Here is a 27,200-nt window from a genome sequence, read left to right as displayed (position 1 = left end):
TATTTTATTGGTTGCAAAATCCAGTGTGACATCTTACCCCACATAGTGTGACAATTTACCCGTTGGTGGGGCAACTTGTCACATGGTGACAATCTCCATTAGATTGCTTGTAACTCTGCACTGACACAAGATATGAAAATGACATGAATACAAAATATATACCTGAGACTTTGGTCTTTCATCTGGTACATTTTTTTTATATATAATGTTTTGATTCCAAGATATATATATGAGTGTAAAAAGTGTGACAATATGCCCCGGTCTCCCCTAACTCCGTCAAGCCAACGGGAATACTTTTGATTACTTCTGTGAGTTTAATTGAAAAGGGACATTCCGCGATCCGCCGTCAACTCTGCCACGGATCTGAAGGCAACATCTGCTGTACAAAATTGTCAGCATCCGCCGCCTGCCCTTAAAGACTTTGTTTAAAGATTTTTACCGGTTCGCTGAGGCGAATACCGAGGCCAGTTAAAGTCCGCCGCACACCGACTCCATCATCCCTGCCGCCGCCGCCTTTCAGTGGGTCACCTCGTCTGGAAGACGCGCAACAGCCCTCTACTGGAGCAAAGCGACGATCTGGACCTCCCTGGAGAAGTCTGTTCAAGTCGGCAAAAGTAGGCAAAATAACATCTTCTAAGGATCAGAGTTGATGTCATATAGCGATGTTCTAACTGAATTGCTGAATATTAATTTACTATTCCGCGAGCTTCCCCGCTCCAGACGGTCACACATCTCTCCCCACTATTGTCTGTAATTAATCATTTACCTCACCTGAATACAGGTTACATTACCTTGTTCCCTTTCCGTTGTTTAACCTCATTTATATGCCATATTTCTTATTCTGTTTTATTATCACTTCATATAAATTAAATACAAGGCTTCACTTATCGCCAAGTCGTTGTCTGTGAATATTATTTCATGAGAGAAACAAGATCAATGTATACAGGATAAACGGTACAGATTGTGAGACTGATTAAAATAATGACATGTTATAACACTGTCATAATTAAAGATTTATTTTTTTCTGAATGGAGAATGGTGCCCCTTTTACTTTAACGAGTGCAAAAGTCCAAATTTTAAGGTAGTTATTAATATCCGCTACACAGTTATGTTGTGAACATCACTGACCATGCAGACAATTATTTGTCAGGTAGGAGAGCTACCATAGCTTTTGTGGGCTGACATCCTTGTGTGTTTTATCAGCTGACAGTCACATGGTTGTTGCTGCTGCCTGACAGCTTTCCCAGCCCTGGCACTGGCACTGGCACACTGAAATGGAGCGGACCCAGTCTTCATTAGCAGTGTTAACATAGGCACTTTTTATTGGCATTTTTGTTTTCGTTAGCATTTTTTTCGGCTTCATAATCTTATGAATCTTAGATAACACTAGTAGTGTTTACAGTCAGAGTGCAGGTCATAGATGATTACAAGGACAACTTAAAAGCAATGAATAGGCAAATAAACATAGTTTTACAGTGCTGAAAGTTTGAAAAGGTTAAGCGAGTTTGGGTGAGTTGCTGCTGAGCTCCAGCTGTTGTTGACCAGCGCATCATGGTGTGATGGGTCTTATCTAAAGACACGGTCAATGATCAGAAGAATACAGTCCAGTATTCAACCATATAAAAACACAACCATCCATGCAAAGGAAAGTGATATTATTGTTCCTGGGGACAAATATGGATGCTCTACGAAGAGCAGCAGCCCTTGAATTCTTTTAAGATGTGTAATGCTCTTAGAGTTATGGAAAGTAACAGAGAAGTTCTACATTTATTCAAGTAGCATTGTGTAGCCAGTCTTGGTGGGGCTGGGGCTGTCGTAGTAGCACTGTTTGAGGTCTATTTGTAGCAGTGCTGTTTTTTGTTCTTCTTTAATCTGCCCAATTTTTCATGTCACAGCTCCTCAGATTTATCTTTGGATCCTTTAAAGTCCCTTTGGATGGCAACCATTGGACTAACCTCTATATTAAATGTTGCCATATTTTTGCAGCCAGAAGTGACCATATTTTGATGGGAGGTTAGAGCTCTTGTGGAGCGAGAGGTGGATTGGACTGCAGCCCTGAACTATGTGTAACTTTAAAACCTTAAAAAAATGTAACAGATGAGTTACATAAAAATTTCCCCCCCCGTACAGCTTTCATGGACACGGAAATGAGCTATAGAGACCAAAAACATTTTTTGTACACTGTCAAATCTGAAGAAAAATAAAATAAATCGATTGCCTTGAAAAAGTAAAGTAATTAAGCTTAATTTACGAGCACTTTATATCAACTGTTAAGTTTACATGAAATTTAGCTTTATTTACTTAGCCTTGGCTGTAAAGCCTGTAATATGGACGTCTTACCATATCTGTATCAGAGACCATATATACAGTCTATGGTCTGTATTTAAATTACTGGTTATCAGTGAGCAGCGCGGAGCAGTGACAGTAACTAAAAGGTACTGAACGTAGTATTTACTTAAAGTTGAGCTGTGTATTAATACACGGGGCAATATTACAAGGCACCACCTTTATTATATTTTTGTGGGCACAACACTGTTTGACTCTGTTAATTTAATTTCTCCGCTTGTTATTACGATATGATTTCCTGATAAGTTGTATGTATATTTTTGTGTGTGTGTTTGTGTGTGTGTGTGTGTGTGTGTGTGAGAGAGAGAGAGAGAGACATAAATATACCATTATCTGATTATCACCTAAATATTAAAACCGATAGCACCGCTGTCGTTATACCGCCGATCAGCGGCTGTTGCTAATAAGCTAAGCTTCTATGCTGTTCGCTTCGAGCACTCGACTCAGGTAACTTGTGTAAGCGAGCCAGTGAGTCGGAGTCAACGCTCGGGTACACTCAGCCGCGTTTGGCTGTCGTAAATCACTTCTACGCATGCTCTATGGGCCAGTAGATCCAGGTATTTTACACTTTTCTTAACCCAGAAAAGAGTTTTCTCTGCTTCATGCGCCGCTGAGCAGTTCTCATAGGAATGAGCGAGGCCACGCCCCCACGGCTGTATCCAGATTTCACTATAATACATCCATGCTCTCACTCCGAAAGCCCGGAAAGAAGGAAAGAAACATGGATGTCCGAACTGGTTTCATTATTTTGATCTACTTGATGGGATTCACCTGTGCATTCCCGGTGAAATTCCTTGACTGCGGTTCCTCTTTTGGCAAAGTGGTGGACATCAACCCTTGGACCACTCAGCCATGCCAGCTACACAAAGAACAGTTCTACAGTGTCGATGTGACATTCACCAGTGCTGTGGAGAGCCAGATGAGCACTGCAGTGGTTCACTGTGTTATCGCTGGAGATCCCATCTACTTCCCCATTCCGATAGAAGATGGCTGTAAGTCAAGTGTCCCATCCAGAAGCAGCAGAAGTAAAGCTATATGACCGCACTTCCTGCCTGAGTGGAAGCCTGAGTATCCCGCAGTAAAGCTGGTTGTGAATTGGGAACTGGAAGACAACCACAAACAAGATCTGCTCTGCATCAGGTTCCTAGTTCAGATTGTGAGCTAATCTCACAACAGTGTCTCCTCACAAGTGTTTTTTTTAAAGGGATTCAGCTTTGAGTAAAAACCTGAAGAATGTGAATGATTCTAGTGAAGATCTCATTTTATTCATTAATCAAATTGATTTTTAAGATGTATGTCTTTCTCTAGTTTGCAAGACTTTGCCACATTCACAAATCTTGAATCATGCAGATATAAATGACTGATTTTTGATGTGACCTTAACAGTTAATTTTAAGTGATGCGGATATGAAACAATGCGGTCAATGTGTGTGAATGACCCTGAATCACATTTCACTGCAGTGTAAACATCTTGTCTCACTGGCTGCTGTGTAGTCAGAAAAGGTACATACCCTATTGCACTACATTGAACTGTTCCTGCTGTGCTACGTGTATTTTATCTTACTTTTTTTAATTCACCACTCATAATTGTGTAATCACCATTGTGCAATATATTTATGCATGTGTGCAATTTTATTTATCTATTTATTCTATTTTTATGTACAGTGTTTCTTAGTGTTTCTACTTTTTCAGAGCCAGTTGCAACAAAATTTTATTCAATGTACACTGTTGTGCATAACTGGGATGACAATAAAGTTGATATATCTATCTATCTATCTAGATAGACAGATCAATAGGTAGATCTATTGATCACTATTCCTCACTAAAACAAAAGTTTTAAAAGTACTACTTCCTCACTAAAACTTTTGTTTTCTTACTGAACTTATGTGACGTACAAGATGTATGGAATTAGATTTTGTCAGTTAATATAAAAATACATTCTAACAGATAAATCTAATCTGTAAAAAAAAAGGCTGGCTGTGGCTCAGAGGTAGAGCAGATTGTCCTAATTGGAAGGTCAGCAGTTTGATCCCTGCCTCCTTAAGTGGGCAAGATACTGACCCAAATTGCTCCTGATGCTGCATCATTGAAGTGTGTTTCATTCCAGTGTCCCAAGTGCCTGAAGTTCAGTCACTCCTTTTCACTTTTTACACCTGTGCTTTTCCTCCTGTGACCAACATGCCCTCTGAAATAACCTAAAACTGGCATGCTGCTGCTTTGTGGATTGCCATTGGCGTTGAGCACCCCCATGTGGTTAAAGCATGTTATCATAGTCCCACTGTGTTGTAGTGGTTTTCCACTTGAAGCAGATGTGTGAATGTTCAATTACATGATTGATAAACAAAGCACTTCTTTGCATAGAGGGACTCTTTAAACTTTTAATTAAACAAAATTAAATACAAATATGGAACAAATGTCCAACAGTACAAAGAGTTCACTAATACACAAGTTACTATCAACACTATGTAGCAGAGAGAAAAACATATAGATTCCAGTTTGATGTCATTGCTACAGATAAAAGCTCTTTATTTTAATCTCAACATGGGCTTTAGAGAGATCCAAAAACAGAGAAATAGATATGTCAGGAAATCAAACATCAAACTGACCCATTTCAGTTTGACTGTTGTGAAGTGTTTTTTGAAATACATACATCACATTGACATATTGTTTATTCTGTTGCAATAACAGTGAGGCAGTGTGGCATTTTCTATCATCAATATCACTGATACAGCATGACATCAACCGGCTCTAATGGGATAAGGTTTCCTAGCTGGAGTCCAGAGAAGGTTCTGTCAGATCCATTCAACAGATCAAGCTACACACACAGGTGGATGCCTTTAGATGTGAGTTAGCAGAATGAAATGTGAAGCCCTTTAGTTGTGATCAGCAGCTATAAAAGACAAATAAGTCCCATCCTACCTCAGGTCACACATCTGACAACACAGGGCTCAGAGAAACATCCATACAGAGCTGCTGAGCACAAAGTAGCACATAGGGACAGACAATGTAGCAGCTAGTTTATTTGAGGCCACAGTCATACATGCAAAGTGTTGTCTGCACACTGTGCAATGAGAAGAACACATTCCAAAGAGGAAAGACAGGAGGACACGTCTCTGTAGTAACAAGAAAGTAAAAGTTTACAATCTGTGCTTAAAGAGCTACAGCCTACTGATGCATCTTCACACAAACTGACCACAGCATGCTTTTAAACTGTCTCAACATAAAATAGATTTTTTTTCTAGAATATATACAATCTATATATTATTCAGATATGTTAAACTTTTTTCACAGCAGCACATACTTCATCAAACTCAGTAACACTGTCAAAGTTTGTACCAAAATGATATCACATGCTCATATGCTGTATATATTGATAATAAAATCATAAAAAAAATAAAATGCTGGTCTACAGTACAAACCGTTGTTAGGTATATGGATTTTGTTCTTACTGAAAGATCTCATGCACAGAGAGCCTTCAGTATTTGTTTAGAGGTTTCAAACATGCTGGATATGTTTGGATGAAGATGCCAAGGGCTTGGTGTGAACGATAATCTGACCTTACTGAATCTATGATGACATCAAGTCAGACTGTAACATTCACTAGTTTTATGTCTGCAAGGGAAAACATTCTTAGTCACATAACACAGTTCATGGAGAGGAGGTGGGGAGGGCTTCATAACGGACAACAATTTAAAAATGTAAGATCAAAATTAAAAATGCACTGCACAGCTCAAAAGTTTCACATTTTGGTAGGTTTAAACTCACAGGAAAGCACATCCACAAACAAGCTGGCTCATGGAACATACTAAAAGGTACAGGCACTTCTTTCTCTGTAAAAAGTAGGTCAGTTCAAAGCTGCAAGGAAAGTTAAAAATAGGAAAGTATTACAATAACATCGATCATTTCCTCTTTTAATACCTCAGCTCTGCCCCCATCCTGAAGCCTCTGAATGTCTGGGTGTCTAAGCACAGCCAAAGGCTGCACCCATATAGAAATATCATTTAATGTCTTCACAAAGGCTTCACATCCCTTTCTGAATTTCATGTTACCAGTTAAATGTCCAGACACCACCTACAATATCTAATTATGCACTTGTATTAGAGTGTAAAAGCCAAAATGCAGCATGTTGATGAAGTAATTTAGGAGATATATCCATCAACATGCTTTCAAATAAAAAGACTAGTTGTGATGATAGAGAGAAATGTGTCATTCATGCAGTGATTCAGTACATGTCCCAAAATTTTGAGAAGAGTAATAACTGTCCTTTGGTGGAGAAACCCACAGAAACTCACTGACTGGTGTTACGTTTGCATTTGTTTTTTGATGTTTAACGCTGTTTGACCTAACACAATCAAGCCCCAACCAACACCTGAGGATGGATCTCAGCAAAGCAAATTACTATAATAATATCACAAACTGATTTTTGTTTGCTAATTTACAATGTGAACATGTACAAAACATACACCCTAAGTTGAAGCATGTTTTTATTTTGCACAATGACTTGAATATTACATAAACAGAAAAGCATTGCATTTTATGTTTCTATGTGCTGGTGGGCCATCATGATAAGAGTATGCATAATATGAGGTTGATTTCACTACAGAAGAGACTTTATGATCACTAAAATAAGATGTGAAAAAAAGTGTATATATCAGTACCGCTTCTTGGCCAATTGAGTTGTTATATATTGGCATATCTGATATCGGCAAAAAATCCAATATTGTGCATCACTACAAAATACCAGATCTTGAACCAAATTATCAATCAACCTACATTACCATTTGCAAAGCCCCATGATCTTACTATCAGGGCACAAAAATGTTTGCACCTTTACAAATACATTTGGAGAACAGCACCACAAACTGTGATTAATAGAAACGAATCCTTTGCAAAGACACAGTAGTGAACATATTTTACACATACCTCTCATTTAGGTAAATATGTAAAAGGTCATTGTTCAGATTTATTCAATATTCAATTTTGGCCATTTCAATATCTCTGGTTTATTAAATTTTACAAATTGCAACAATAAAACAGATTACAACCTTGTTAAAATCTTCAAAGAAAATGTGCATATGCAAACAAAAAGTTTAATATAAAAAGATATTTACTGGCTCAATCAGACTATGTATGCAAATATAAGTTTTATTTTTCAGTAAAATATGTCACAACTCCATTTGGGGAAAATCAGCCTGACCACCATTGCTGTACTGGACAAACAGCCAAGAAAGTGTTGCAAGCTAAGGTGCATCTTCCACAGATCCAACATGCAACTAACAGCAAAGGAATGGAACAGTGCACACATTTATGCACGCACATACACATACACACAATTTATGGAATACAGCCAATGTCCACCACCACGTATGATTATCATTGAACACATGACTTGTGAGATGGAGGCTGTTAAGAAACCGTAAACAAGTCAGACTGCACTACAAACTGTGTGCAAAGTGAAGTAACACTCTGAAGGCTACACGGGCTTCACACTGTTATTGGAACTGTACATTGTGAATGCAACAGACAAGATTAAAACAAATTATAAATGACCAAATGTCAAGCATTTAATGCAAACAGTGGACACAAGTGCCTAGACCTGCTTGATCTGTGGCTGTGTTCGTAGGCCATTTCATCTACATAGCAGCTGTGTCACTGATCTAAGGCCCATTATTTTTCAGTTTTTCATTTAAAAACAAAATCTGTAAATTTATTGGTGTTTGAAATTTCAGACCTTAACAATACAAAAATACAATACAAAAACAAAATCAGATAACAAAAATACAGTTTGCATCACAAGCACTTTGTAGTTTAACAGCTGTACTATCAATATTTTCATATTAACAGTGGGCCAAATGACAGTGTGGTATGAAAGGGGCCACTCACAGTAACATATCCAGACAGATTATAACCCAACTCTGCAAATCCCCTCAGATCCACACACCTTTTGAGCATCTTTTGACTGTTTCTATTTTACTGGTTTGGTTGACGGCTTTCTTCAGGCTTGTTGTTAGCAGCAGCTTGAAGGTTTAACATTGACTTAACATTCACCAAGTTGCCAGACACATGACTCCTGATGCCTGACCTGCTGGATGTTTACTAACACGTTAGCCAAATCAACTTCTTAAGTCCATAAAATCAAACATGTAATTTGTAGCTTGTTAATTAACATAGCTTTAATTCTTTTAAGGAAGTTGAAGTAGTTAGGCTAGCTACTAGTTAAGGCTAAATTATTTTGGAACATAAGATAGCAGCTAGCAGCAAGAACTGCTTTTATCACAAGAGGAACTTACTGCTGCAGAAGACAAGGTTTGAATGTGAATGGACACAAAATTAGTGTAAAATTCTGTGATTTTTCTGCATAAAACTGTCCAAGAGAATCCTCATCAATGGAACAAGTAGCCATGGGACCATCACGGGATATTAGAAATAATGTCATCTCAGTTGTCTACTCTCACAAACATGTTCTACATAAGTCTTGGAATGCAGTTCAAGTACTATTTGCAAAGTGAGAAATTAACACCTGTCACCAGCCAAATACTGGCATATATCCTGTGTTGTTTCAAACAGGTTAGTAGCAACAAAAGGCAGGTTTGGATTTATGCCCTAATCCTTTACCTAGAGCCCAGTGAGGTCTACAATGGCCTTGAGGAAGATGGTGTCATCTCGTATGTAGGAGTTCTTAGATTCCAGCTTGGAGAGCGGGCAGAAGAGTGGGCAACCACTGGCGATGTTCATATCGCTGACAGGCCTCTGGAAGGACGAGGAGGAGATGTCGGGCCGGAAGGCATCGATGATGTGCTCCCTGTTGTTCTGGTCGAGCAGCATTAGGGTGACCTGGGTACAGATGTTAAGACTATAGCCTCACATCTGCACTGATAGACCCAATAATGGACCTCTAGTCTACAGCATGTTTGCACTTTAAAGTGCTCTATCGACCATGCATAAAACATTAAACTAACATTTTCTAGGAAAACCACATCTATGCACTATGACGACATTCATAGTGAATTATAATGCATTCATGATGCTCTATGAATACACTGTAGGCTAATAGCAAACATTCATTCTAGTGGCTAACTTAGCTTGCAGATTGCCAGGTATGGGGGCAGCAGTTAGCTAGCTTCAGCATCAGTAAGCATTATGTGTGTTTATGAGTGTATTCATAAAGCATTATGAATTCATTATAATTAACTATGAATGCCGTCATAATGCATAATAGATGTGATCTTCATAGAAAGTGTTACCAAAATGAATAATGGATCATAGAAAAGTTAAATCAGTGTGTGATTATAAAAAGTATGTTTTCTTTAATGTACGAAAATAAGATTCATTGTGTTTTCCTTTTACCTTTGAATGAGCTGTTTTTATCTAAATAGAGAGTGAGTCCTGGTTTATGGATATCAACATGTTGCAATGCCATGTTTCTACAGTAGCCTAGATCAGACAAACCAAAACAGGTGAGACTATTTGCGTTTTCATGCTAGTCACTGTAGCCCAACTGTGATGAGCAGTGCCAGAGTTGTTTGTAATGTGAAAGTGCTTTATTCAGGGTTTCTAGGGGTTAAAATCACCACTGATCTGTTTGTTTTGGAGCAAAAGGGACCTTTGTGGATAATTCAGCTTCCAGTAAAAACCTCCAGAATGTCTGGATCGGAAAGTTTACCACACATTAACCTACAAGAGAAAAGGGGTGAGCATGTTGTGAGTGAACAGCTCGTCCCTGAGATGCCAAACCACACTGGAGATAAACTGATTTGTTATGCAAAACTGCTTTATTTGGTTAGCTGCTTTAGGGCCTGGTTTGTTTGTTTTGGAGAGGAAGAGATCTCTGTGGACAATTCAGTTCCTGTAAAAACCTCCTGAACAATGAAAACTGAAGGAATTTTAACCAGGAGAAGTTTTAGATGGCTGCAGTCTGCTTTCTACAGCTAGACGCCACCAAATCCCCCCCAAAATCCCCAAATAACATTTACACACTTCACCTTTAAAAAAACTAAAATATTGGTGCAATAAGCCAATAAAGTCAAAAGAAGCCAAATTAGTTGCTGGCAAAAAAATAGAAAAACATCAAAATACGAGACAGTGTGATAAAACTATAACACTATCATTCCTTATGTTAAAGTTTGAAGTGTGGTTAGCCTCGTTAAACTAGCCACATTTCACTCTTTATGCTAAGCTAGGCTAACCAAATGTTGACTGCAGCTCTGTGCTTTAAAGTCACAGTAACATATCAGGTACTGCATGTCCAGCTCGTAGATGGGGTATACGTACATACTGTATATACAGTGGTGGAGAGGCATAACAAGCTTTTACTTAAAGAGATATTTCACCTGTAAAATGACCACATGTATGTCATCTACTCATGTGGGCATTATTTAAAACACATCAGTGCAAACAGTCTCATGCATGGCTGAGTCATAAGCCTGGGAACTCTTACCCAAACTCTACTGATGTGTACAACCCAACCTAGGACCTGAACTGGCCTAGGCATCCTGCGCATGCTCCACATTCCCTAGGACAGGCTTTGACTCGGAAATCGAACAGCATAAATTCATAGAGGAAAATTGGGAAAACAACAGAAGAAGACGGGAAAACAAGACAACAACATGACAGTACCACGTAAAGCATAGAGTGTGTACTTAATGTACAGCTCTGAAAAGTTAAATAATTTGTCATAGTTATATATGGACCAAGGTACTTTTTAATAGTTAGATTTTTTGTTACAATTGACACAGTCAAAAACCAGAAATGGGTTGTTTTTTAGTTTTTCTGATTTTGGAGAAAAAACAAAAATGACAATTCAACTCTATTGAATCCATGTATCATTCGTTCAATTAATATTCAATTACGAATCGAAAAACGATAAATTTTAAAAAAAAAAGGGTTGTTTTCCGTTTTTTCCTTTTTGAAATGAAAACAAATAAATCAAAATTTGTTTGTTTTTCAATATACTGTTTGTTAACAAGGATCAAATAAAGGAAAGTTGAAATCAGCAGATGCTCCAGCGATGCTCCAAAATATGTGTCAGAAGATTCTGTGCTCAGCACGGAACCAAGGGAAAAGGGCACGTATCAGACAGAGAGCTGAAGAGGGCGGTGCATGGCTAATGACCTGACATTGTTCAAAGTAATAAAAAACTGTTACTCAGAGAGCCCTGATTAAAATGAGTGTTACCTTCTGGTTAAAAGGCCACTTCAGGAGTGCGTCGCTGTGTCCTCTCATCACCACAAAGAACAGAGACAAGTGGGTGCCGCGGCCCGTTCCATCACCATTCAGGTAGATCCTCAGGCACATCTTGTAGCCATATTTACTGGTATAAAAGGCTGGAAAACATAATGCACCAATAAAGTGTGAAGATGTCTTTTATTCACTGCAAGAAGTGAAAATACTGAATCTGACAGATGCCTCATCCTTGTGTGGATTATAGCTTAAATTTCAGTCATCATATGAAGTTGTTACCAGGAGAGAACATGGCAGGGGCTCTGCCAGCTACCGCATCCTGCCTCTTCTTGGTGAAATCTGAGATCTTCCACACAAAGATGCCATCATATGTTGCTGCAGACATTTCCCTCATTTTCCCCTCCATCTCCACAATAGACAGGTCCCTCAGACTCACCGTCCTCTCAAGCTGACGAACCTGCAGCACAGCAAAGAAATGAACAAAACAGTTAACTCATCTTAAAGTTACACTGTGCAGGATTTTACTCAAAGACAATGTATAAACTCATACAGCAGTTGGGTGGCTGTGGCTCAGAATCAGAAGGTCAGCGGTTCGATCCCTGGTTCCTCATGTCCTCATGTCAAAGTATCCTTGGGCAACATATTGAATCCCAATTTGCTCCCAATGCTGCATCATCAGAGTGTGCATGCGTATGAATGATGACTACCTAGGTGACACTTTGTACAGTAGCCTCTGCCACTACTGTGTGAATGTGTGTGTGTGAATGGGTGAATGGGTGCACAGTTGAGGTCAGCATGTAGTGATTAAGCGCCACACCGTTAGCAGTATGCATATAAGAGGACGCTACAAAAATCATAAACACAGCGCCAAAAAATGCAATATAGTGCAGCAAAATGCCAAGCAGACTGGGCTGGGGTTATCTGTAACTTTTACTTTGACTGGAGATACTGTTTACAAACAGTAGCCAACAAATTCAACCAATCACCTTTAATCAGCAGTCTCTGTGTCCTCAGTGAAACCGAAACTGATGCTCCCTGTAATGGAGTGCTACAATGTAATGTGGCAAATGTGATGGACATGCTCCAATCAACTTTTGATTGATCAATGAGAAATTATTCTATGAAGTTAACTATGGGGTCAATATCATCCTATAGAGAATTATAGTGAGAATTACATGTGCTAATCAAGATCATTACAATTTGTGGATGAGGAGACCCTTTCAAATCTAATTTGCCCTTGGAATCATTTAGATTGAAACTTAATGTGGTGGAAGTCACAGCTAGACTGCAGCAGTCATGTGTCATTTAGTCACCTTGTTGTTAAGGATCTCAATCTTGTCTTGGTCCAGTCGATGTTGGCGGTTGTATGCCTCCATGGTGGTGCAGGAGCGCTCCATCTCTCTGTTGAGGACGCACACAATGTTCTCAAATGTGTTCACTTTGAGCTCCAGCTCCTGGCAGCGTCGGCTCAGCTCAGCCACCTTTGACTTTTCACTCTGGAGCTGCAGCTCCAAGGCAGCACCCATGGCACTGGGCAGTGGCGTGAAAGAGGTGGCCAGGGTCGGGGCACATGCACCCTGTACGGAAACTGAACCGCCCCCACCCAGCTGACTCATCTTCATCTCCAGGTCCCTGAGGGACTGGTGAAGTTCTTGCAGCTTATGGCTGGCCACTTCCAGGTTCTGAGGCTGCAGGCTCTCCAGGCTCACCTTGATACCCATGATAAAATGTAGGAGCAAGTTGAGGTGTTCATACGAACACTGCCGCTCGTGGTCGTGGATCCTCTCTTTCTCCACCTCCACTCAAAGAAACACACAAGCATAGGACACATTAGGAACACAAACAAGTTGGTGAAGATTCTCAGTCATCCAGGTCATGGTAATTCCAAGTGCTATATCACAGACAACTGGACTTGCTTGAGTTTCTTGAAGATGTTTCACCTCTTATCAGAAAGGCGTCCTTAGTTATAACAGACTGGTTGGGAGTCTGTGTGGGTGTGGACCTTTAGAATGTTACTGAGGTCACATGTGAGCTCTGCATTTCAAAGTGGTCAGGGTCACATATGAGTCGTTGACCCCCCTGGCCTTCATGCACGTCAATAGGGTAAGATGGATCCAGGTGTAAATGGGTTTTAAGCTATATTAGTCATTCCAGTTTGATATAGAGGGCATCTTCACCATCGTGCGAGATCAACGAGCACTCGCGGTATCTCTAAGCCTGTGTAAACAAGTGTCTACATGCTACATGTAAGCCTCCCCCACACACAAAGAGAGACTTCTGGAGTTGGCAGCAAGCAACAAGTCCCTTTTTTGGGTTTAAAATAACAGTGTGTGGGGGAGCCTTCCAGGTAGCATGTAAACATTTGGCACGTTGGGGCTTCAGGACACTTGGATTACTTTGGACGAGCAGTAAGGAGACATTTTGAGGTTTTAATAAGTATTTTTTTAACGTCTGAATCCTGGTCACCATTTGCTTAAGTTGTTTTGGTAGTGTTTTGTAGACTACAAAACTTCCCTTGACTCTCCATCGACATGAGTGTGAGGTGATAATGAGTGAATTTTTATTTTTGGGTGAACTATTCCTTTAACATCCATTCACACCTCGACCCATTCAACCCTAACAATCCACATGATGACCAGGTGGGTCATCGACTCACAAGTGACCATAATGAGTCTGAAACTCAGAGTTCACATGTGACCTCAACAATTCTCTAAGGGTCCACATCACACAGGGTTTAAAGCCAGCGACGCCCAGCCAGTCTGTTAGGACTGAGCCTCTTGGATGAGAGGTGAAACATCTTCAAGAAACTCTAGTAAGTCCAGTTGCCTATGATATAGCACTAAGAAACACAACAGTACTCATCCAATCCAGACACAGATGACATTTGCATGATTGTATGTGAGATTGTGCCACAGGAGAAGCAAATATTAAAAGCATTCAGCAAATGAAAAATGGAGCTAATAATAGATAGTCTATACAAAGTATTCTTACTCTTAATTTTCATACTTTAACCATGTTGATAGTGAACAACAGAAAAAATGTTCCAAATGCTTTTAGAGATTGCAAATTTAATATTATGGAGACTAGCTACATGTAATGACTTGTAATAAACCTGATTAGTCAGTTTCCTGTCAAAAACCACAAGATAAAGAAAAAAAAGATCCAAAATGAAGATGATAAATTGAGGGGAAGGAATATCCTTCAGAGGACAGTAAGGTCAATACAAAAAAACAAAAAAACAAACAAAAACAAAAAACAAAAAGTGGAACAGCAGTAAATCTGGCTAGAGAAGTGATTGACCCTGTGAAATGGGCCACTAGGGCTCAAGGTATACAGAAAGGCAAAAAGGTATTTGGCAGCCACCGATTGTGCAAATTGTCCCACTTTAAAAGATGAGAGAGGTCTATAATTTTCATCATAGGTACATTTCAATGGAAATCACATTGTATGATTTTTAAACAATTTATTTGTAAATTTTTGTGCAAAACAAGTATTTGGCACCTACAAACAAGCAAGAATTCTGGCTCTCACAGACCTTTTACTTCTTCTTTAAGAAGCTCTTCTATCCTCCCCTCGTTACCTGTATTAATGGCACATGTTTAAACTCTATCTGTATAAAAGACACCTGTCCACACCTTCAAACAGTCAGACTCCAACCTCCCCCATGGCCAAGACCAGAGAGATGTCTAAAAACACCAGGGACAACATTGTAGACCTGCACAAGGCTGGGATGAGTCAATCTACAATAGGCAAGCAGCTTGGTGAGAAGAGATCAACTGTTGGAGCAATACTTAGAAAATGGAAGAAATACAAGATCACTGACAATCTCCCTGACCTGGCGCTCCATGCAAGATCTCACCTCCTGGGGTACAAATGATCTTTAGAACGGTGAGGAATCAGCCCAGAACTACACGGGGGGACCTGGTCAATGACCTGAAGAGAGCTGGGACCACAGTAACAAAGGTTACTATTAGTAACACACTACGTCATTATGGATTAAAATTCTGCAGTGCCCGAAAGGTCCCCCTGCTTAAGCCAGCACATGTTCAGGTCCAGAGGAGGATTGGGAGAATGTCATGTGGTCAGATGAGACCAAAACAGAACTTTTTGGTAATAACTCCACTCGCCGTGTATGGAGGGGGAAGATGCTGAGTTGCATCCCAAGAACACTATACCCACTGTGAAGCATGGGGGCAGCTTTTCTGCAAAGGGGACAAGACGACTGATCGGTATTAAGGAAAGGATGAATGGGGCCATGTATCGTGAGATTTTCAGTGAGAGCTGAGAGATCAGTGAGAGCACTGAAGATGAAACGTGGCTGGGTCTTCCAGCATGACAATGATCCCAAACACACCACCCGGGCAACGAAGGAGTGGCTCTGTAAGGTTTCAAGGTCCTGGAGTGGCCTAACCAGTCTCCAGACCTCAACCCAATAAAAAATCTGTGGAGGGAGTTGGAAGTTTGTGTTGCCCAGCGACAGCCCCAAAACATCACAGCTCTAGAGAAGATCTGCATGGAAGAATGGGCCAAAATACCAGCTACAGTGTGTGCAAACCTGGTGAGGACCTACAGGAAACTGCCAGTTTTCTGAGAGCTCCTACACCAGAGAAGAGCTCATGAACATCAGGGCCTCAACCCCTGATGATTTATTCCCGGAGTTTATTGCGCCTTCCGTGGATTTATTGGACATTCTGGTCAAAGGTGCACTCACTTTGGCTCATGCAGTGAAGCGCCGGAGGAGAGGGAGACGCGCCGGTGCGCTTGTGCGTCTCCGTAAGCGCGGACGTCGCACACCTTTACCTGGGATATTTCTCTCCAACGTGCGCTCACTGGGAAATAAACTGGACGAATTTCAGGTACTGTTTGGGAAGAACAGAGACTTCTCTTCATCTTCTGTTCTGTGCTTCACGGAGACGTGGCTGTGTGGAACGACACCGGACTCTGCGCTGCAGCTGGCAGGATTCCAACTCCTCAGAGCGGATCGCCACACGGAGCTGTCCGGCAAGATGAAAGGTGGAGGTATCTGTTTTTACATGAACAGTGGCTGGTGTAACGACGTGACAGTGATCCTTCAGCACTGCTCTCCTCATCTGGAATCTTTTATTATCAACTGCAAACCTTTTTATTCCCCCCGTGAGTTTGCTTCATTCATTCTGGTTGGTGTTTACATCCCACCGTCGGCTAACGTGCAGGACGCACAACGCACGCTCGCTGACCAGATTCTCTGTGTGGAGCGGACCTACCCGGACTCTTTTGTCATTGTGCTTGGTGACTTTAATAAAGGTAACCTCTCACATAAACTCCCTAAATACAGACAGTTAATCAAATGTTCAACCAGAGAGGAGAACATTTTGGATCACTGTTACACCACATTAAGCGGTGCCTATCACGCCATCCCCCGTGCTGCACTGGGACTCTCGGACCACGTGATGGTCCATCTGATTCCTGCATACAGGCAGAAACTGAAGCTCTGTAAACCTGTTGTGAGGGAATCAAAACAGTGGACCAGTGGAGCAGTGGAGAATCTCCAGGCGTGTTTGGACTGCACTGCCTAGGATGTTTTCAGTCTGCTGCTATCCAAAACTCTGGATGAGTTTACAGATGCTGTGACGTCCTACATCAGCTTCTGTGAGGACAACTGTATACCAACACGGACCAGGGTGAGTTATAACAATGACAAGACCTGGTTCACAGCAAAACTCAGACAGCTCAGGTCAGACAAAGAGGCAGCTTTCAGGAGTGGGTACAGAGACGGTTTCAGAGAGGCAAAGTATGCGTTTAGCAAGGAGGTGAGAAGAGCTAAACGTTTGTACTCTGAGAAACTCCAACACCAGTTCTCAGCCGGTGACACTGCCTCTGTGTGGAGGGGGCTCAGGCAGATAACCAACTACAAACCCAAAGCCCCACAAGCTGCCAATGACTTGCGTCTGGCCAACAGCCTGAATGAGTTTTACTGTAGATTTGAAAGACAATGGGACAGTCCTGACTCCATCCCCCATCACACCTCTGACCAGCCACAACCCTCCACCTGCACCTCCCCCATCTCAGCAGGAGCTTCACCACAGCTGCCCACCTCAGAAGCTCCCAACTCATCCTCCCCCTACCCCCCAGTGACACCTTTCTCCATCCAGGAGAAGGATGTCAACAGACTGTTCAAGAGGCAGAACCCCCGCAAAGCAAGTGGGCCGGACTCTGTCTCTCCATCCACCCTGAGGCACTGTGCTGATCAGCTGTCTCCAGTGTTCACAGACATTTTCAACACCTCACTGGAGACATGCCACGTACCGGCCTGCTTCAAGGCCTCCACAATCATCCCTGTTCCCAAGAAGCTGAGGACAACAGGTCTCAATGACTACAGACCCGTCGCCTTGACCTCTGTGGTTATGAAGTCATTTGAGCGCCTCATGCTTCCACACATCAAAGACATTACTGACTCACACCTGGACCCCCTACAGTTTGCCTACAGAGCCAACAGGTCTGTAGATGATGCAGTTAACCTGGCCTTGATTTCATCCTCCAGCACCTGGACTCCCCAGGATCCTATGCCAGGATCATGTTTGTGGATTTCAGCTCTGCCTTCAACACAATCATCCCAGCTCTCCTGCAGGACAAGCTCTCCCAGCTGAACGTGCCAGACTCCACTTGCGGGTGGATCACAGACTTCCTGTCTGACAGGAGGCAGCATGTAAAGCTGGGAAAACACATCTCTGACTCCCGGCCTATCAGCACTGGATCCCCTCAGGGCTGTGTTCTTCCCCTCTGCTATTCTCCCTGTACACCAACAGCTGCACCTCCAGTCACCAGTCTGGTCAGTCAAGCTCCTGAAGTTCGCGGACGACACGACCCTCATTGGGCTCATCTCTGATGGAGATGAGTCCGCCTACAGGAGGGAGACAGACCGTCTGGTGTCCTGGTGCAGCTTGAACAATCTGGAGCTCAACGCTCTAAAGACAGTGGAGATGATTGTAGACTTCAGAAGGAACACAGACCCACTCACCCCCATCACCCTGAGAGATTCTCCAGTGGTCACGGTGGAGTCCTTCTGCTTCCTGGGCACCATCATCACCCAGGACCTCAAGTGGGAGCTGAACATCAGCTCTCTTACCAAAAAAGCCCAACAGAGGATGTACTTCCTGCGGCAGCTGAGGAAGTTCAACCTGCCAGTGAAGATGATGGTGCACTTCTACACCTCCATCATCGAGTCCATCCTCACCTCCTCCATCACCATCTGGTACGCTGCAGCTACTGCCAAGGACAAGCGTAGGCTGCAGCGTATCATCCGCTCTGCTGAGAAGGTCATCAGCCGCAGTCTGCCTTCCCTCCAGGACTTGTACGCCTCCAGGACTCTGAGGCATGCAGGTAAGATTGTGGCCGATCCCTCCCACCCTGGACACAAACTCTTTCAATCACTCCCCTCTGGCAGGAGGCTTCGGTCCATCAAGACCAGAACCTCACGCCACAAGAACAGTTTCTTCCCGTCTGCCACCGGCCTCATAAACAAGGCCCAGGTCCCCCACTGACGCACTCTCCTCATAGACTGTACGTTACATTAACGTGTTCATTAATGCACATCACCGGCACTGCTGCTGGTCATGCGGCACATCCACACCATAAAGTTGCACTCAAACCTGTATAAATGTGAATTCCAATGTAAATATCAATATATATCTTGCACTCCAACCATTCTTGTATATAACACTTTAATTTCATGGTTCTGTTTCTTGCACTGTTACACTGTTACTTGTGTTACTTGTTTTGTTTTGCACTGCTAGACTCGTACTTTTATATTTTATATTTGTATCTTCTATTTTATGTGTTTTCTTTTTTTCTATATTTATGTTGCACCAACCCACCAGAACAAATTCCTTGTATTGTGTTAACTATACCTGGCAATAAATCTTTTTCTGATTCTGATTCTGATTCTGAAACGTTTGACCTCTGTCATTGCCAACAAAAGTTACATTACAAAGTATTGAGTTGAACTTTTGTTATTGACCAAATATTTATTTTCTGCACCATTATAGAAATAAATTGTTTAAAAATCATACAATGTGATTTCCTGGATTTATATTTCACATTCTGTCTCACACAGTTGAAGTGTACCTATGATGAAAATTACAGACCTCTCTCATCTTTTCAAGTGGGACAACTTGCACAATCGGTGGTTGCCAAATACTTTTTTGCCCCACAGTACAAAGAGGCAGCTCAGAGGGCAGACGAGATTAAAGCAGTTCCAAACAGCTACACTGGAAGGTGAGATGAGAAGCCGGTTGCCATAGAGTGGAGCAAGGCAGGTTAATCATTCAAGGGGAATTTCTAATATGGGGATACTAGCTGGTTCCAACAAGCATTTCTATTGGAGTATAGCAGTGCACAGTGAGGCCTGTGGAGAATGCTGCCTCTGTGTTTCACCTGTTGCAGCTTTATGGCTGTTGAAAAAACTTCTTGGCTGTTGTTTCTTTCAGAGTCTGCCATATGGCTTTTAGTCTGTGGTCATTGTATAAATGTATATTATTTGCTGCAAAACTTTAGTCCCTTAGATGTTGTTCATTTTAGTCTGGATTAGTCTTTTAAGGCTGTTACTGCTGCTGCCCATAAGTGATGTGATGGGCCAACTACTGCAATCCTAATTTGTTTCATATTTGAACTTAAGTCTCCATTGGTGGATTTAACATGTTTTCATTTTTTGTTGATCAGCATCAAAAAAACCATTTCATGTGTAATTACAAAAACATGTAAAAAAGTCCTAGTTAAGGGAATACCTTATAAAGGCACGATGCACACACACGCACAGGCTTCATACTCAATAACACAGGATTTATTTCCAGGCATGTTGCAACAAATAACTGTTGAATTTTATATTGACTTTGTAAAGTCTACTGTTTCATTGATAATACTGTTTTATTTTTCATAATTTAGATTATTTACTTGGAAAAATTATTTTATTTTTAAAAATATTATTTTATTTTTATTTATTTTATTTTATTTTTATTTTTTAGTTAAATCATTGGTCTGAACATTAGTTTAGTCAATTTAGAAGGTCTTTCTTACCACTAAGTGGTAGATTTGGTTGAATTTTGCCAAGTTATACATGATCCAGCATGACCCAGTAGTTGTTACATCAGCCACTGTTATACATATAGCAAATGATGACAAAAATGTCTACTTACAGACGTATCGCAGCCAACAACATGAAATCTGCATGGTGCTTTAAATTTACTGCAGAACTTAATATGGTCCACATACTGCAAAACAAAACAATGAAAGAAGCTAATGATCTATAGAATACATTGTAGAATTGGATCCATAGCTAAATGGTAAATGAGAACACTCCAAAAGTATTATGAGAAATCACTTGAATATTAATATGTGAAATACCTTCTCCCTAGGGATCTTTTTCTTTGCACAACCTTCACAAATCATCGGGTACTTTGGACAGATTTCATCATGAGCCTAAAGAGAGTAAGGAAACTTTAAGTTAGTTCACAATATGAGGAATATCAAAGGAAGTCAAAAGAGGCATGTTTCATAACAAAGATAAGGCTAAATATATATTTAGGCCCATACAATTTAACATTGTATGAGTTTTTGTTCATGCTCATCTATAAATAAATGGATAGGAGGGCTGTCAGTGTTCTAGGCATCGATGGGGTCTTTACTCAAAAAAAGCAATGTGTTTATGTATTGCCCATTACTTGTTACTTTGACTATTGCACTACTTTACTTAATTAGTATAAAAAAATAATTTGTTACAGTACTTGTTACATCCACCAAATTGCCCGAGATGCACGGTCACTAAAGTGTCAGTTAACCATAAAAGAATGCCAAACCCTCCATATGTCAACATATGAGAGCAGAACAAGGATCAGGAGAATCAGGACTGTGCTGCAACAGGCTAGCCTGGTAAGACCATCCTGATGGCGTGAGCTCAACATTCAGTTTCACTCTGTATCAATCTGGACTCTCTGTCACCTCAAACACTCCAGAAATTACAATCCAGTCTGGCCAATCAGGGAATTGCATTGTAGTTGAAAACCTAAACAGCACAGAATGCGTCATTGAAGTTGTAGTTGTAGACCTGTTTGCAAAACAGTAATAGCTCCTGAAGCAACAAGCACCAACTCTAACATTAGCAGAGTAACACAGCGATAAGTGGAGTTACTGCAGAAATAGAATCAATAATTAATTATTATAATATTATTATTAATTAAACAAGAACAAGAGGATGCACTCGCAGAGTTTCTCAGAGGAAAAATGTTTTCATCGATTTTCTGGCTGGATTGTTGTTTGGCCACTGATTGGCTGACGGAGGAGCGGATTCAAGAGGCTGCAAAGCTGGGGATCACAGCCATGCATATCAGTCATTACTGAACAGTGCCTGTGTTTTAAATCTTATTTTTTATTTGCTGTTGTGTTTTAGTTCCCACACTTCTTACTGAAAACAAAATTGCATCTACAACCAAAACTGTATGTATTAATCTGTACTTTCACTTGTATGTTAATGTTTAAAGAAGAGAGATATATATAAAGATATATATATATATATATATATATATATATATATATATATATACGCATGGGACTCTTATCAACACCTCTTATCAACACCTACGATATTTGTACGTAACATCACATGCTATCATAGAGTGCATTTAGTAATTTTAAGTCTATTACTATTGTTATATGATATGCTATTGTTACCATTATTGCTGAGCTTCTCTCCCCCTCACTCTGTCTCTCTTTCCTCTTCGTCATTACTGGAATTTAATTGTTATTTACAAGGGTCTAAGGGCAGAGGGATGTCGTATGCTGTGTTTTGTGATAATGGGCTTCATAAATAAAATTGAATTGAATTGAAATATTGACTAAAATGATTTATATCAATAGGCCTAAATAAATAATATAAGAGATGAATCTTCTTACCCCATTAGATGATGACAGACTTAAAAGGAAAAAAACACATTTAAATGACTAATAACATGCATTTAATTGGCTAAACTAACTCATGTGCTCACTCAAACTAACTCATTCACTCACCAAACCATGTCTGTTTAACAGACCGATCCAGCTTATTTGACATGTTATCACATAACAGGTGGTTATAACTCATGAGGAAGAGACCTTCAAACTGTTCATCTGACTTGGAGTCAGCACAGACTGCCCAGCAGGCTGAAGAACCCCTCCACAGTTGCACCAGGCACTGTCGCTTTGTCAGCTTTGTCAGCACGTCATTGATTTTTTTCTCTGTCTGCCAGTTATGCAGATAATTGAAGATTGCGTGGGATGACACAAGTAAAGAAAAATTATATTATTAGTACAACAGGGATTTTGAAACACAACATTATTATTCTTTGTCTTTTATCTAGAGAATTCTAGCTACATGCCTAGGAACTACAGTTCCTGTAGTTTGTACGTAGCATGTACACAGAGTACAGACAGAGGGCTCCATCCATCTCTGTATTTAACGGTGATAATAAATGAGCTTAAAGTTTGGTTAAAGTACTGTCAGTTATTTCAATATCTGGCATTCCTAAAGTGAAGCAGAGAGACCAAGACCAAGAGTTTTTCATCTCATATGTTTGGGCAAGTGTTTAAGCTGTTGTGCATTTAACAGAAACAGCCATCGGCTTAATATATGCAAAGCTACAGAGCCCTGGCAAGATTCCACCTGACTCTTAAGTCTCTTGTACATGCATACTGTACGGAGTCGGACAGAGACTGGAGGGAGGGGTTTTCATGGCTTATGTTGGCGGCAAGAAAGGCTGTACAGGAAAGAGCGGGCTGTAACTCAAATGAGCTGGTCTTTGGACATTCTGTGCGCTCTTTTAGCATTGCTGAAGGATGGCTGTGTTGTCATTGAGCAGCCAAAGAGCAGAACTGAGTATGTGTATGGCACAGGAAAGGTTGGGTGTGTCTCATAGTAAAATGAAGATGCTGAATGCTCTTAAAGGTAACACAGGAATACAGTTGCCTGATTCAGAGGACTCGAGCTGAGTACTCCTGAGGAATTAAAGCTCGGCTCCAGTGTTGCACTGGCCCTCTGTCTCCACCTGGATGCATCCCATCTAGTGTCTGCACATTTTGGCCTGTGTTTGGTTTTGTTTTGCTTGACAGCACCCTACACTTCACTATGCACCCCAACTCACATCTATGTTACGGATTTTACTGACTGACCACACTTAATATTTAGCCAGTTCTTTACTTGTTTATTTTGTTGCAATAAACAATTCATGTTTTACCATCATCCATTGTCCCTTCCCATATTAGTCATGGGCTAGGAGTCAGGTTATGACACTGAATCCAAAGCAATATTTTACTTTCTGTTTAAAAGCCTACGAAAGAAGGGAGAGACTATATATCAGTGAGCTACACTGAAGGTACAGCCAGTGTCTGTTCGGTTAGAACATTAGACCCTTTTGTACAAAAAAGAGAAACAGCCCTGAAATCACTTACACAACACCCACCAGACTTCATTTTAAATTCATTGTAGCATGTAGGTAGCCACCATATTTCACATCTACCTGGGTTGATTTTAACCATACCAATTTTTGATTGTTCAAACAGTGGGAAGACAAACCAAGAAGCTTTTTTCTGAGTTTTCGTTTGTTTGTGTCTGTTGACTTTGAATGTAGTTTGTTTTACAATGATAAAATTAACCTAATTAAATGGAGTCTGGTGGGTTTGACTATATTGGTTTTGGGACTGTTTCTGGTTAAACAAAAAAGATCTTAGTTTCTAACAATAAGGTAGGGATCTTTCCATTATCTTGTTAGAGACATATAATAATAATAATGTGAGGCTGACATTGGCAAAAACAAGCACTTTCAGGGGATGTTAATTAACTATGTGAGCATGTCTTGAGTGTTTACATTGCAGTCTGGCCAGTAGTCTCCGTCAGTACTTGACCATTAACAAAAATTGTTGGCATGGTAATGAGTGCTTTGTTTTCCCCCTCAGTGTAAAAGGATGTGGCGTTTTGCAGGTGTTGCCATAAATACTGACTGTATTTATAAGCAATTTTTTGTCCTTTTGATGGCAATGAAAAGCTTGTACCAAGGACTAATTTCCTTTTTTGCTTCAAAAATGAATGTTGTCCTTAACTTAGTCACGTCCTGGGAAGTCTGACTTGTTACAATGTTAGGATATGACAGCTAGTGTGTAAATTGAAGCTCACTTCACTATTAGCCCACCTCAGAAACAAGCTATGGGACACTGGGCCTCATACAACAACACTGTCTTTATCTATCTTTTATTTTCACTCAAGTTTTTGGTAAGAGAAAATAAATGAGAAGTCAACTCCAGATGCACCAAACATTCCCAACTATCCAAATGTGCTCTGACCGGGTATGTTCTATGATGAATTCTGCTTGATCATGGTAAATAGTAAATGGTAAATGGAATACACTTGCATTGCGCTTTCCTAGTCTTTTGACCACTCAAATGCTTTCACACATTATCACATTCAGTCACTCACACACACATTCACACATTGGTGGCTGAGGCTACTGTACAAGGTGCCAGGAGGTACAAGGAGTTCAGTATCTTGCCCAAGGATGCTTTGACATGTTGCCTAGAGGAGCTGGGGATTGAACTGCTCATCTTCAGATTAGAGAACGACATGCTCTACCCCTGAGCCATTAGCTCATGTAACACCGCGTAAACACTATAGAAGAGCAGGTTTAGAGCTGTGTGCAAGGACTCTGGTACATGGCCAAGACTAGGGAGATGACACCAAAAATGCTGTAAGAAGAAGAACTTCTACAGTAGTGAAATTGACGTTGGCCTAAAATTAAATAAACGTAAAGTATATGTGATTAAAGTATTAAAAGTATGCATAAATATAGTATATATAAGAAGCTGGAACCATGAAATGTTTTTTGCATGAAAAATGACTTACAGGATTATAAAAATTACTGCCAATTAAAGCTGCAAGCAGCGATGAATGGGCCCTCGCACCCCCACATATGTCGTGGCTCTGGTGGGACTCCAGGTGAAGCGCCCGTTCATTTCTGTGAAAGTCGGATAATATACGCAAAGAGTTTGGACCCTAAAGTGAGCTGTGAGACACAGTCTCCCCAGCGTGTCCTGGATCTTCCCTGGGGCCTCCTACCGGTGGGACGTGCCCTGACATCTCACCAGGGAGGCGTCCTGGAGGCATCCTAATTAGATGCCCGAGCCACCTCATCTGGCTCTTCTCAATGCGGAGGAGCAGCAGCTCTACTCCGAGCTCCTCCCGGATGACCGAGCTTCTCACCCTATCTCTAAGGGAGAGCCCAGCCACCCTACGGAGGAAGCTCATTTCGGCCGCTTGTACCCGCAATCTTGTTCTTTTGGTCAATACCGAAAGCTTGTGACCATAGGTGAAGGTAGGAACGAAGATCGACCGGTAAATCGAGAGCTTTGCCTTTCGGCTCAGCTCCCTCTTCACCACGACAGATCGGTGCAGAGTCCGCATTACTGCAGACACCGCACCGATCCACCTGTCGATCTCCCGCTCCATCCTTCCGTCACTTGTGAACAAGACCCCAAGGTACTTAAACTCCTCCACTTGGGGCAGGATCTCGTCCCCGACTTGGAGGGGGCACTCCACCCTTTTTCGGCTGAGAACCATGGCCTCGGATTTGGAGGTGCTGATTCTCATCCCGGCCGCTTCACACTCGGCTGAGAACCGATCCAGTGAGAGCTGGAGGTCACAGCCTGATGAAGCCAACAGGACCACATCATCTGCAAAGAGCAGAGACCCAATCCTGAGGTCACCAAACCAGACCCCTCAACACCCTGGCTGCGCCTACAAATTCTGTCCATAAAAGTTATGAACAGAATCGATGACAAAGGGCAGCCCTGGCGGAGTCCAACCCTCACCGGAAACGAGTTCGACTTACTGCTGGCAATGCGGACCAAGCTCTGGCACCAGTCATACAGGGAACAGACAGCCCATATCAGGGGGTCCGAAACCCCATATTCCCGGAGAACACCCCACAGGACTCCCCTAGGGACACGGTCGAATGCCTTCTCCAAGTCCACAAAACACATGTGGACTGGTTTGGCAAATTCCCATGCACCCTCAAGGACCCTGCCAAGGGTCCAGAGCTGGTCCACAGTTCCACAACCCGGGCGAAAACCGCATTGCTCCTCCTGAATCCGGGGTTCGACTATCCAGCGGACCCTCCTCTCTAGTACCCCCGAATAGACCTTACCAGGGAGGCTGAGGAGTGTAATCCCCCTGTAGTTGGAACACACCCTCCGGTCCCCCTTCTTGAAAAGAGGGACCACCACCCCAGTCTGCCAGTCCAAGGGCACTGCCCCCGATGTCCACTCAATGTTGCAGAGTCGTGTCAACCACGACAGCCCCACAACATCCAGGGCCTTGAGGTACTCCAGGTGGACCTTGTCCACCCCCAGGGCCCTGCCACCGAGGAGCTTTTTGACCACCTCGGGAACCTCAGCCCCAGAGATGGAGGAGCCCACCCCCGAGTCCCCAGGCCCTGCTTCCTCACCGGAAGGTGTGTCGGTGGGATTGAGGAGGTTTCGAAGTATTCCTTCCACCGATCCACTACGTCCCAAGTCGAGGTCAGCAGCGCCCCATCCCCACCATACACAGTGTTGACAGAGCACTGCTTACCCCTCCTGAGACGCCGGTAGTGGTCCAGAACCTCTTCGAAGCCGTCCGGAAGT

At 41.7% G+C, this 27,200-nt stretch overlaps 1 protein-coding gene and 1 pseudogene across 6 annotated transcripts in view; one reads left to right on the top strand and one right to left on the bottom strand.

The window, feature by feature from the left end:
• Positions 1–3,028: 3,028 nt before the first annotated feature.
• LOC121943874 (NPC intracellular cholesterol transporter 2 pseudogene) lies at positions 3,029–3,511 on the top strand (annotated as a pseudogene).
• A 1,198-nt stretch (positions 3,512–4,709) lies between these two features.
• The window catches only part of LOC121944795 (TNF receptor-associated factor 2-like), a 48,429-nt gene continuing 25,938 nt past the window's right edge, over positions 4,710–27,200 (bottom strand). For all 6 annotated transcript variants that reach the window (XM_042488692.2, XM_088077258.1, XM_088077256.1 and 3 more), the window contains 6 exons: positions 20,904–20,978; positions 20,696–20,770; positions 12,839–13,321; positions 11,805–11,982; positions 11,520–11,668; positions 4,710–9,179 (listed from right to left, as the gene is read on the bottom strand). In XM_042488692.2, the coding sequence (XP_042344626.1) occupies positions 8,961–9,179; positions 11,520–11,668; positions 11,805–11,982; positions 12,839–13,321; positions 20,696–20,770; positions 20,904–20,978 (1,179 nt within the window). In that variant the 3' untranslated portion in view covers positions 4,710–8,960. The remainder of the gene's footprint in view (positions 9,180–11,519; positions 11,669–11,804; positions 11,983–12,838; positions 13,322–20,695; positions 20,771–20,903; positions 20,979–27,200) is intronic.

This window comes from Plectropomus leopardus, chromosome 4 (assembly GCF_026936395.1).
Source record: "Plectropomus leopardus strain MGB_pleo_1.0 chromosome 4, ASM2693639v1, whole genome shotgun sequence".
Lineage (NCBI taxonomy): Eukaryota > Metazoa > Chordata > Actinopteri > Perciformes > Serranidae > Plectropomus > Plectropomus leopardus.
This window is presented reverse-complemented; position numbering and strand designations above follow the sequence as displayed.